The sequence below is a fragment of the Ovis aries genome, chromosome 10, assembly GCF_016772045.2.
Source record: "Ovis aries strain OAR_USU_Benz2616 breed Rambouillet chromosome 10, ARS-UI_Ramb_v3.0, whole genome shotgun sequence".
NCBI classification, from domain to species: domain Eukaryota; kingdom Metazoa; phylum Chordata; class Mammalia; order Artiodactyla; family Bovidae; genus Ovis; species Ovis aries.
The window spans coordinates 72,066,327-72,079,603 of record NC_056063.1 but is presented as its reverse complement, the minus strand read 5'-3'; the positions used below and the strand labels follow the sequence as shown (position 1 = coordinate 72,079,603).

The 13,277-nt window shown below is 40.9% G+C and overlaps 1 protein-coding gene across 6 annotated transcripts in view; it reads left to right on the top strand.

The window, feature by feature from the left end:
- Positions 1 to 13,277, top strand: part of LOC101109890 (ATP-binding cassette sub-family C member 4-like) — a 247,820-nt gene that overhangs the window by 177,126 nt on the left and 57,417 nt on the right. For all 6 annotated transcript variants that reach the window (XM_060394638.1, XM_060394640.1, XM_060394639.1 and 3 more), the window contains one exon: positions 12,709 to 12,828. In XM_060394638.1, coding sequence (XP_060250621.1) covers positions 12,709 to 12,828 — 120 coding nt within the window. The remainder of the gene's footprint in view (positions 1 to 12,708; positions 12,829 to 13,277) is intronic.

Here is a 13,277-nt window from a genome sequence, read left to right as displayed (position 1 = left end):
AGCATCCCCTATCCTATATCAAACATAGACTGGCACTTTTTTTCTTCAATGCCATTCTGCCAAATCATCCCACCCTCACCCTCTCCCTCAGAGTCCAAAAGTCCATTCTATACATCTGTGTCCCTTTTTCTGTCTTGCATACAGGGTCATCATTACCATCTTTCTAAATTCCATATATATGTGTCAGTATACCGTATTGGTGTTTTACTTTCTGGCTTACTTCACTCTGTATAATCGGCTCCAGTTTTATCCATCTCATCAGAACTGATTCAAATGTGTTCTTTTTAATGGCTGAGTAATACTCCATTGTGTATATGTACCACAGCTTTCTTATTCATTCATCTGCTGATGGACATCTAGGTTGTTTCCATGTCCTGGCTATTATAAACAGTGCTGCAATGATCATTGGGGTACATGTGTCTCTTTCAATTCTGGTTTCCTTGGTGTGTATGCTCAGCAGTGGGATTGCTGGGTCATAAGGCAGTTCTAGTTGCAATTTTTTAAGGAATCTCCACAATGTTTTCCATAGTGGCTGTACTAGTTTGCATTCCCACCAACAGTGTAAGAGGATTCCCTTTTTTCCACACCCTCTCCAGCATTTATTGCTTGTAGACTTTTGGATCGCAGCCATTCTGACTGGTGTGAAATGGTACCTCATTGTGGTCTTGATTTCCATTTCTCTGATAATGAGTGATGTTGAGCATCTTTTCATGTGTTTGTTAGCCATCCGTATGTCTTCTTTGGATAAATGTCTATTTAGTTCTTTGGCCCATTTTTTGATTGGGTCGTTTATTTTTCTGGAGTTGAGCTGCATAAGTTGCTTGTATATTTTTGATATTAGTTGTTTGTCAGTTGCTTCATTTGCTAATGTTTTCTCCCATTCAGAAGGCTGTCTTTTCACCTTGCTTATAGTTTCCTTTGTTGTGCAGAAGCTTTTAATTTTAATTAGATCCCATTTGTTTATTTTTGCTTTTATTTCCAGTATTCTGGGAGGTGGATCATAGAGGATCCTGCTGTGATTTATGTCGGAGATTGTTTTGCCTATATTCTCCTCTAGGAGTTTTATAGTTTCTGGTCTTATGTTTAGATCTTTAATCCATTTTGAGTTTATTTTTGTGTGCGGTGTTAGAAAGTGATCTAGTTTCATTCTTTTACAAGTGGCTGACCAGTTTTCCCAGCACCACTTTTTTTTTTTTAATCTTTTGTCTTTACTCCATTGTATATTCTTGCCTCCTCTGTTGAAGATAAGGTGTCCATAGGTGCATGGGTTTATCTCTGGGCTTTCTATTTTGTTCCATTGATCTATATTTCTGTCTTTGTGCCAGTACCATACTGTCTTAATGACGGTGGCTTTGACTCCATTTCTTCTAATGGATTCTTTCCCACACTAGTAGATATAATGGTCATTTAATTAAATTCTCCCATTCCCATCCATTTTAGTTCATTGACTCTAAAAATGCCAGTGTTCACTCTTGCCATCCATCACCTATTTGACCACTTCCAATGTACCTTGATTAATGGACCCAACATTCTAGGTTCCTATGCAGTATTGCTCTTTACATCATCGGACTTTTTCTCACCACCAGACACATCTACAACTAGGCATTGTCTCTGCTTTTGCTTAGCCTCTTCATTCCTTCTAGAGATATTTCTCTGCTCTTCTCCAATAGCATATTGGGCACTTACCGACCTGTAGGGTAGGTCTGTGCCGTAAATAATAATACTGCTGCTTCCTCTAAATAGTAACTAAGAGTGTATCTTAGGGCTTCCCAGTTGTCTCATTGATAAAGAATCCACCTGTCAATATAGGACACACAGGAGACAGGTTCAATCCCTGGGTTGGGAAGATCCCCTGGAGGACAGGGCAATCCACTCCAGTATTCTTGCCTGGATAATCCGAGGGACAGAGGAGTGTGGCAGACTATAGTCCATGGGGTCTCAAAGAGTCAGACATGATTGAGCAACTGAGAAAGCAAGAGTGTATCTTAAAGGTCACTGCTGTAGCCACCAACAAAAGGAAGGACACCTGACTGGTGTGCCCAGAAGGCATAAGCCTGCTTCATATGAAGCAGGCTTCAGATGTGCTCCAAGGACTACTGATGTCCTGACATTTATTTTCAGGTGCTATGGCCTAACTGTCCCTGGAAACTTATGCTGACATTTTTATCTGATGACATATTGGCATATGATTATTATGGTACTTTGGGGGCACAGTTTTGGAAAAGTGAGCATAGCAATGGTCAATCATGGACAAGTAGATAAAACCAGGATGGCATTTGCTTTCCTTTCTCTAGTCAACTTTTTGCATTTGCCAATGCCTCAATGATGAAGCCATATCCAAGTTCTATCTGAAAGATGCTGGGATCAACTAGTAGTGTCTGCCATGGCCATTGTTAGGGGAGAGTTAGCACATGTGTCAGGCATATTAGGTTCATGGATCCTAATACCATGGATCATCAAGTCTGCTATTTTAAGGGGTTCTCATGCCAGATTCCCAGGGACATTGTTCAACATAAGGTAATTAATGGGGCTTCCCAGCTGGAGCTAGTGGTAAATGCAGGGGATGTCAGAGATGTGGGTTCAGTCCCTGGGTTGGGAAGATCTAGGTATTCTTCCCTGGAGAATTCCATGGACAGAGGAGCCTGGTGGGCTACAGTCCATGGCATTGCAAAGAGCTGGACATGACAGAAGCGACTGAGCACAAGGTGATTATTAAGATTAATAAGATATTGCATATCTTATTAAAATATGCAATAATGCTAAGACTGTTGGATATTAGCTGAGTAAGATTTGGTGGTTTTCTGAACACAAATAACAAAGTCTGGAGAAAAATGCACATCATCACACACAGGCATCCTTAACCTTGATTATTCTCCCTCTGAGACACTGCAGCTGTGATTAAAAGCACAACCTTGGGAATAAGATAGTGTGGGTCTCATGCCCAGGTCTATCAGTTAGGTGGGTTAATATAGTTAATAACTGGGCAGTCAGTGCTCTTAATCCCTTAGTCTCTGGGGATCTCAAGAGGATTTCTTGAGTAGATTCTTGTAAAATGCCTGCTGGCCACTACCAAAGGCATTAGAACTTTGAATAAGAGGCAATTGAGAACTTATTCACAACTAGCAGGTCTCACATAGCTTGAATAATAACCTGCATCAGGGCTATCAGCCCAAGGGTCCCCCTTCCAAGGAAGATCTGCACCCCACACTTGTGGGGTGTGTCCCCAAATGTCCTCAGGGTTATGGGAAACACAGCTGTCAGTCCTGTGAACTATAGGTTTACACGTCTGTGACTGTGGGCTGATGCTATGGCTGTGACATAGTCTGCTTCAGGATAGCGAGCTCAGTGCTTGTGGCAAAAAGATGCTACTTTGGGCAACATAACAACAGAGCCTTGACATCCCCTCTCCCCCTGTACTACTTAACTTTTTGGCAGACCTTCCAGTTCACTCATGCTGGCATTCTGCTTAGCCCTAAGTGAGATTTGAAAGAAACAGGATAGATTTTCATGGGTCCAGATTCCCTTGGCCTATAACTCTTGGCTTTGAGGTGAAGTAGGTGATGGGATGTTTGGGTTCCCTGGTTTTCCAGGCTGAGATAATACCTGACTTCTAAAGTTGACCCCACCTTCCATCCCTGCTGGAGAGAATCAGCTGCACTTTGATCTCCTGACAGGGAAGCAAATGAGGGAGGCCACACTGAAGAGTTCACTCCAGGACTCTCCCTGGGGGAACCTCCACGTCTGCTTCCTGCTCGGAAGCCCTGTCTGTGATGAACAGTGTTGATGTCGCTCTCTGTGGAGTGGAAATGGGAGCCTGGTTCTAGTGAGTTTTCTCCACTTTCTGGAGCTGGGTTTTCAGATCCTTCTGACAGGGTGATGGGCCCCAGAATTCACCTGTATCATCCCTGTGAGCACCCAGTGTCCAGCCTGGCTGAGTTCTGGGGGTGGTTGGGACATCTGTAGGGATGCAGAAAAGACCTGAGCAGGTCTCCCAGAATTTCTTATTTGGAGCTTGAGCTCAATCTGAGTTTATGTTGCTCTTACAACACAAAGTTATAGGCAGCTAAAAAGTTACTCAATAGAGTGAAGAGAGAGAGCAGTGTGGATGCTGAAATGAGATCACAGGTACCCAACTGGATGATCAAAAGCATCACTGAATCACTTTCAACTCTGCCTAAATGAAGTAAAAAGGGAAAGGTTAGAACGTGTCACTATTCAGAGAAGGGTTTTTCCTTAAAGCAATATTACAGCTGACAGTCCCTAACAGTTAGGTTCCTGGTCAGATGTCCCAGGCAGGAAAGAGTCCCACTCAGGGCTGAGTGGATGGTCACCTGGCCCATAGCCCAGGCTGTCCTCCCCTAGCCCAGGGCTTTCCACCCTCTCTGAGCCCCAGTGACTTACAAGAGGAAGCCAGCTCCTTCCTTCCACCTTTTTTTTTAAAATTAATTTATTTTAATTGGAGGCTAATTACTTTACAATACTGTAGTGTTTTTTTGTCATACATTAACATGAATCAGCCAAGGGTGTGCATGTGCTCCCCATCCTGAACCCCCCTCCCACCTCCTTCCCCATCCCATCCCTCAGGGTCGTCCCAGTACACTGGACGTGAGCACCCTGTCTCATGCATTGAATGTGGACTGGCGATCTATTTCACATATGGTAATATACACATTTCAATACTATTCTCTCAAATCATCCCACCCTCGCCTTCTCCCACAGAGTCCAAAGTCTGTTCTTTACATCTGTATCTCTTTTGTTGTCTCACATATAGTATCATTGTAACCATCTTTCTTAATTCCACATATATGCATTAATATACTGTATTGGTGTTTTTCTTCCTGGCTTATTCCACTCTGTATAACAGGCTCCAGTTTAATCCACCTCATTAGAACTGATTCAAATGTATTCTTTTTAATAGCTGAGTAATATTCCATTTTGTATATGTACCACACTTTCTTATCCATTCATCCACCGATGGACATATAGGTTGCTTCCATGTCCTAGCTATTGTAAACAGTGCTGCAGTGAACATTGGGGTACACGTGTCTCTTTCAATTCTGATTTCCTCAGTATGTATTCCTAGCAGTGGGATTGCTGAATCATATGGCAGTTCTATTTGAAGTTTTTAAAGGAATCTCCACACGGTTCTTCATAGTGACTATACTAGTTTGTATTCCCACCCAGAGTGTAAGAGGGTTCCCTTTTCTCTGCACCCTCTCCAGCATTTATTGTTTGTAGACTTTTGGATAGCAGCCATTCTGACTGGCATGAGATGGTACCTTGTTGTGCTTTTGATTTGCATTTCTCTGATAGTGAGTGATGTTGAGAGTCTTTTCATGTGTCTGGTAGCCATCAGTATGTCTTCTTTGGAGAAATGTCTGTTTAGTTCTTTGGCCCATTTTTTGATTGGGTCGTTTATTTTTCTGGAGTTGAGCTGCAGGAGTTGCTTGTATATTTTTGAGATTAATTCTTAGTCAGTTGCTTCATTTGATATTATTTTCTCCCATTCTGAAGGCTTTCTTTTCACCTTACTTATAGTTTTCTTTGTTGTGCAAAAGCTTTTAATTTTAATTGGGTCCCATTTGTTTATTTTTGCTTTTATTTCCATTGCTCTGGGAGGTGGGTCATAGAGGATCCTGCTGTGACTTATGTCATGGAGTGTTTTGCCTATGTTTTCCTCTAGGAGTGTTATAGTTTCTGGTCTTACATTTAGATCTTTAATCCATTTTGAGTTTATTTTTGTGTATGGTATTAGTGTTCTAGTTTCATTCTTTTACAAGTGGTTGACCAGTTTTCCCAGCACCACTTGTTAAAGAGATCGTCTTTTCTCCATTGTGTATTCTTGCCTCCTTTGTCAAAGATAAGTTATCCAGAGGTGCATGGGTTTATCTCGGGGCTTTCTATTTTGTTCCATTGATCTATAGTACTTTGTGCCAGTACCATACTGTCTTGATGACTGTGGCTTTGTAGTAGAGCCTGAAGTCAGGCAGGTTGATTCCTCCAGTTCCGTTCTTCTTTCCTTGGTGGATTCATGTCAATGTATGGCCAAACCAAAACAGTATTGTAAAGTAAAATAAAGTAAAAATAAATTTTTTTAAAAAAAGATTGCTTTGACTATTCGAGGTTTTTTGTATTTCCATATAAATTGTAAAATTATTTGTTGTAGTTCTCTGGAAAATACTGTTGTTAGCTTGATAGGGATTGCATTGAATCTATAGATGGCTTTGAGTACTGTACTCATTTTCACTATATTGATTCCTCTGATCCATGAACATGGTATATTTCTCCCTCTATTTGTGTCGTCTTTAATCTCTTTCATCAGTGTTTTATAGTTTTCTATATTCAAGTCTTTTGTCTCTTTATGTAGATTTGTTCCTAAGCATTTTATTCTTTTCATTGCAATGGTGAATGGAATTGTTTCCTTTATTTCTCTGTTTTCTCATTGTTATTGTATTGGAATGCAAGGAATTTCTGTGTGTTGATTTTATATTCTGCAACTCTACTATATTCATTGATTAGCTCTAGTAATTTTCTGGTGGTGTTTTTAGGGTTTTCTATGCATAGGAACATGTCATCTGCAAACAGTGAGAGTTTTACGTCTCCTTTTCCAATCTGGATTCCTTTTATTTCTTTTTCTTCTCTGAGTATTGTGGCTGAAACTTCCAAAACTATGTTGAATAGTAGTGGTGAGAGTGGGCACCCTTGTCTTATTCCTGATTTTAGGGTAAATTCTTTCAATTTTTCATCATTGAGGATAATGTTTGCTGTGGGTTTGTCATATATAGCTTTTATTATGTTGAGGTATGTTCCTTCTATGCCTGCTTTCTGGAGGATTTTTAGTATAAATGAGTGTTGAGTTTTGTCAAAGGCTCTCTCTGTATCCACTGAGATAATCATATGGTTTTTATCTTTCAATTTGTTAATGTGGTATATCACATTGATTGTGATTAATTTGTGAATATTGAAGAATCCTTGCAACCCTGGGATAAAGCCCACTTGGTCATGATGTGTGATTTTTTAAATATGCTGTTGGATTCTGTTTGCTAGAATTTTGTTGAGGATTTTTGCATCTATGTTCATCAGTGATATTCGCCTGTAGTTTTCTCTTTTTGTGGCATCTTTGTCTGGTTTTGGTATTAGGGTGATGGCAGCCTCATAGAATGAGTTTGGATGTTTATCTTCCTCTTCAATTTTCTGGAAGAGTTTGAGTAGAATAGGTATTAGCTGTTCTCTAAATTTTTGTTAGAATTCACCTGTGAAGTCCTGGGCTTTTGTTTGTTGGAGATTTCTGATTACAGTTTCCATTTCCATGCTTGTGATGGGTCTGTTAAGATTTTCTATTTCCTCCTGGTTCAGTTTTGGAAAGTTATACTTTTCTAAGAATTTATCCATTTCTCCTAAGTTGTCCATTTTATAGTCATATAGTTGCTGATAGTAGTCTCTTATGATCCTTTGTATTTCTGTGTTTTCTGTTGTGATTGCTCCATTTTCATTTCTAATTTTGTTGATTTGATTCTTTCCCCTGTTTTTCTTGATGAGTCTGGCTAGTGGTTTGTCTATTTTACTTATCCTCTCAGAGAACCAGCTTTTAGTTTTGTTGATTTTTGCTATAGTCTCCTTTGTTTCTTTTTCATTAATTTCTGCCCTATTTTTTTTTTTATGATTCCTTTCCTTCTACTAACCCTGGGGTTCTTCATTTCTTCTTTTTCTAGTTGCTTTAGGTGTAGAGTTAGAATCAATTTATTTGATTTTTCTCTTGTTTCTTGAGGTAAACTTATATTGCTATGAACCTTCCCCTTAGCACTGCTTTTACTGAATCATATAGGTTTTGGGTTGTTGTGTTTTCATTTTGATTTGTTTCTGTGGGCATTTTGATTTCTTTTTTGGTTTCTTCTGTGATTTGTTGGCTATTCAGCACCGTGTTGTTCAGCCTCCATATGTTGGAATTTTAAATAGTTTTTCTCCTGTAACTGAGATCTAATCTTTTGCATTGTGGTCAGAAAAGATGCTTGGAATGATTTCATTTTTTTTGAATTTACCAAGGATAGATTTATGGCCCAGGGTGTGATCTATCCTGGAGAAGGGTCCGTGTGCACTTGAGAAAAAGATGAAGTTCATTGTTTTGGGGTGAAAAGTCCTATAGATATCAATGATGTCTAACTGGTCCATTGTATCATTTAAAGTTTGCGTTTTCTTGCTAATTTTCTGTTTAGTTGATCTATCCATAAGTGTGACTGGTTTATTAAAGTCTCTGACTGTTGTGTTACCATTAATTTCCCCTTTCATACTTGTTGGCATTTGCCTTACATATTGCTGTGCTCTTGCAGCTGCTAAGTCACTTCAGTCATGTCCGAGTCTGTGCAACCCCATAGACAGCAGCCCACCCTGGGATCCTCCAGGCAAGAACACTGGAGTGGGTTGCCATTTCCTTCTCCAATGCATGAAAGTGAAAAGCCAAAGTGAAGTTGCTCAGTCGTGTCTGACTCTTAGTGACCTCATGGACTGCAGCCTGCCAGGCTTCTCCGTCCATGGGATTTTCCAGGCAAGAGTACTGGAGTTGGGTGCCATTGCCTTCTCCACGGTGCTCCTAGTTGGGTGCATATATATTTATAATTGTTATGCTTTATTCTTGGATTGATCCTTGATCATTATGTAGTGTCCTTCTTTGTCTCTTTTCACATCCTTTATTTCAAATTCTATTTCATCTGATATGAGTATTGCTACTCCTGCTTTCTTTTGATCCCCATTTGCATGAAATATATTTTTCCAGCCCTTCACTTTCAGTCAGTATGTGTCCCTTGTTTTGAGGTGGGTCTCTTGTAAACAGCATATATAGGGGTCTTGTTTTTGTATCCATTCTGCCAGACTTTGTCTTTTGGTTGGGGCATTCATCCCATTTACATTTAAGGTAATTATTGATAGGTATGATCCTGTTGCCATTTACTTTGTTGTTTTGGGTTTGAGTTTATAAACCTTTTCTGTGTTTTCTGTCTAGAGAAGATCCTTTAGCATTTGTTGAAGAGCTCGTTTGGCGGTGCTGAATTCTCTCAGCTTTTGCATGTCTGTAAAGCTTTTGATTTCTCCTTCATATTTGAATGAGATCCTTTCTGGGTATAGTAATCTGGGTTGTAGGCTTTTCTCTTTCATCACTTTAAGTATGTCCTGTCATTCCCTTCTGGCCTGGGGAGTTTCTATTAAAAAATCAGCTGTTATCCTTATGGGAATCCCCTTGTGTATTATTTGTTGTTTTTCCCTTGTTGCTTTTAATATTTGTTCTTTGTGTTTGATGTTTGTTAATTTGATTAATATGTGTCTTGGGGTGTTTTGCCTTGGTTTAACTTGTTTGGGACTCTCTGGGTTTCTTGAACTTTGGTGACTATTTCCTTCTCCATTTTAGGGAAGTTTTCAACTATTATCTCCTAAAGCATTTTTTCATGGCCTTTCTTTTTGTCTTCTTCTTCTGGGACGCCTATGATTCGAATGTTGGGGTGTTTAACATTGTCCCAGAGGTCTCTGATATTGTCCTCATTTCTTTTAATTCTTTTTTATTTTTTCCTCTCTGCCTCATTTATTTCTACCATTCTCTCCTCCACCTCATTTATCTTATTTTCTGCCTCAGTTATTCTACTGTTGGTTCCCTCTAGGGTGCTTTGGTCTCAGTTATTGCATTATTCATTATTGATTTACTCTTTTTTATTTCTTCTAAGTCCTTGTTAAAATTTTCTTGCATTTTCTCAGTCCTTGTCTCCAGACTATTTATCTGTAACTCCATTTTATTTTCAAGATTTTGGATCATTTTTACTGGTCATTCAGATCATTATTCTGAATTCATTTTTAGGTAAACTCTCTATTTCCTCCTCTTTTGTTTGGTTTGGTGGGCATTTATCATGTTCCTTTACCTGCTGAGCATTTCTCTGCCTTTTCATCTTGTTTAGATTGCTGTGTTTGGGGTGGCTTTTCTGTATGCTGGAAGTTTGTGGCTCCTCTTTATTGTGACGGTTCCTCCCTGTTGGTGGGGTTGGACGAGTGGCTTGTCAAGGTTTCCTGCTTAGGGAAGCTTGCATCAGTATTCTGGTGGGTGAAGCTGGATCTCTTCTCTCTGGAGTGCAATGAACTGTCCAGTAGTGAATTTTGAGGTGTCTATGGGCGACTTAGCAGCAGCAGCAGCAGCAGCAGCATGGGTTTAGTGTGACTTTTGGCCACGTGTATTTTAATGCTTGGGATTATGTTCCTACATTGTTGGAGAATTAGCTTGGTATGTCTTGCTTTGAAACTTGTTGGCTCTTGGGTGGAGCTTGGTTTCAGTGTAGGTATGGAGGCTTTTGGATGAGGTCTTGTTGATGAATGTTCCATGGATTCAGGAGCTTTCTGGTGTTCTCGGGTTTTGGATTTAAGCCTCCTGCCTCTGACTTTCAGTTATTCTTACAGTAGCCTCAAGACTTTTCCATCCATACAGCACCAATGATAAAACATCTAGGTTAATGGTGAAAAGATTCTCCATGGTGAGAGACACCCAGAGAGATTCACAGAGTTATATGGAGAAGAGAAGAAGGAGGAGGGAGATAGAGGTGACCAGGAGGAGAAGAGGGGGAGTCAAAAGAAGAGAAACCATCTAACCAGTAATCAGTTCCCTGAGTGTTCTCTACAGCCTGCAACATCAAAGAGATCCACAGAGTTAGGCAGAGAAGAGAAGAGGGAGGGAGGGAGGAGATAGAGGTGACCACCTTTCAAAGAGAATGGGCTGCCTTTCTGGGTGCCTGGTGTCCTCCGCCAGCATTCAGAAGTTGTTTTGTGGAATTTGTACAGCATTCAAAGGATCTTTTGATGAATTTGTGTGAGAGAAAGTGGTCTCCCCTTCCTATTCCTCTGCCATCTTAGGACTGCCCCTGCTCCTTCCTTCTTTATAGAAATGGGGACACTAAACACAAGAGCAGGTTCTGTGTTTTTACTTGTTTGTACCTCAACCCCTCCAAATGTGCAGTGCCCAGGTGCACGTCTGTACTGACTGAACTGTCACCAGACAGGCATTCAGATACTGGACTACGGAGTGAGGACCTGAAATCAGTCTGGAGTTTCCCCTGGATTCTTTCCCCCATCATTTTATAAAATCTTTGTAGCCTCATGTAAGATGCATTACTAACTTCCTGTAAACAACCTAGTTGTACTAACAGGTCTTCTCTAGGATACACGCAGGTAACAAAGTGATGTCAGTATTTCCTGCTCATATAGCACAAGTTATCACTCATCCCAGACAGAGGTCAGAGGCTCACTGTGTGCCCCTGGCAATAGCAAGTTACATCCTCGTTCATGGTGGGGAATGAGAAATGTAAGGGTCCTTCCTGCCTGGCAGCCTGCAGCCCAGCTGTTCCCTGACAGGCAAGAGCCTGACCCTGGTGCTCATGGTCAGTGTGCTCTTAGAGAAGATGGCAGCAAATGAATGGGCAGTCATGTGACATCAGGCCCCAAACTACATGAAGTCACTCAAAAGATGGACACTGAGGCCGCTGTCAGATTCTAATAGGGTGATGTGAGTGTCCTGTGCCACAGTGCCCTCCAAACAACAGGACAGGTATCTAGCAGGCAGATATAAAAACATCTATCAGGTTCCTGGGGCAGAAGTCAAGACCATTCAAAGGCTCCTCATCTGCTGGGTCCTGTGGGCACAAGGGCAGTGCAGTGCCAGGTGCTCCGTGATCCACACAGAGGCTCCTGGTGCAGGTGCAGGGAGAGGCCCAGGATGGGGGAGGCGGCAGACTGTCCCCTCCCTTACTCATCTCACCCTGTCTTGGGTCTGGCTCTGGTCCAGGGTGGGGCATGTACTGACTCTATCCCAGCCCTTAGGTTACTCATCTAAGGTGGAACAAAACACAGGTAGCTTACCAAAGTTCAGTGTGGTGAGGACTCTAATGAAGAATTAAATTTTAAAATGCTACTGATTCAAAAATTAGTGAACAGTAATTACCCATGAAAAAGAATGAAATATTACCATTTGCAACAACATTGATGGACTTAGGGAATATTATTATTAGTAAAATAAGTCAGAGAAAGACACATATGTTATCACTTATACATGGAATCTAAAAATAATACAAATGAATCTATACACAAACTAGAAATAGACTCAGAGGCATAAAAAACAAACTTGTGGTTACCAAAGGGCATTGGGAAAGAGTGAGGAGCAAATTAGAAATATGGGATTAATAGACACACTACTATTAATACATCAAATAGATAACAAGGATTAAGTGTAAAGCACAGAGAATTTTATTCAGTATCTTGTAATCACCTATAATGGAATATAATCAGAGAAAAGAACTGAATGACTATACTACATACCTGAAACTAGCAGATTATTATAAATCAAATATACTTCAATATACTTTTAAAAAATTGTGAGCAATGTCCATCTGGAAAGATGCCAGAAGAATATGGAGGGAGGAATAATTGAGAGGACCTTGATGAAAGAACCAGTAAAGAACTTCTTTATCTAAATCTAGCTGGGATTTTGAATTTGATCAAAGATAGTTTCAAAGAGAATCTTTCATTCCTGGATCATTAAAGTGAAGCTTGGTGTGAGCAGGAGTTTGAGGGTCACGTGGAGGATTTCCTTTGGCAGGACATGTGACCACAGAGCCTGGGAGGCAGTTGGTTTCCTCTCATCCAGCCTCCCTGACTTTCTCTGTCGTGTGTCTGTCTCTGCTTCCCCAGCTCGGAGCCTGGTGTTTTCCCACTTATCATCTTCTCTCCAGGGACTCTGGACCATCCGGGCATACAAAGCAAAAAAGAAGTTTCAGGAGCTGTTTGATGCACACCAGGATTTGCACTCAGGTCTGTACGTTTCTGGAGATGACTTCTAAGGATGGGATGTGCTGCCTTCTGAGGCTGACTCCCATTCAGGTGGCCTGGCTGGCCAGCACCTCTCTGTGTGTCACCCCACATGGCCCTCTGAACACCTGCCTCCCAGACCCCTCCCTCTCAGCATCTCCTCTATGTTCCCCTCTTCCCCCCCTCACAGCCCTGCTTTTCTCCCCTGACTGGCCTGCATTGTCCTTCCATCACTGTGCCCTGTGGACATCTGTCTCTTTAAGGCAGGAGTCAGTAAACTTTTCTTTTTTCAAAGGTCCAGATAGAAAATATTGTAGGCTTTGTGTGCTGTCTCTATTGTAACTACTCATCTTTGCTATTGTAGCACAAAGACAGGCAAAGATCATACATTAGTCAATGGCTGTATTCCAATAAAATTTTATTTTCAGAACCATGTGGTGGCTGTTCTTGCC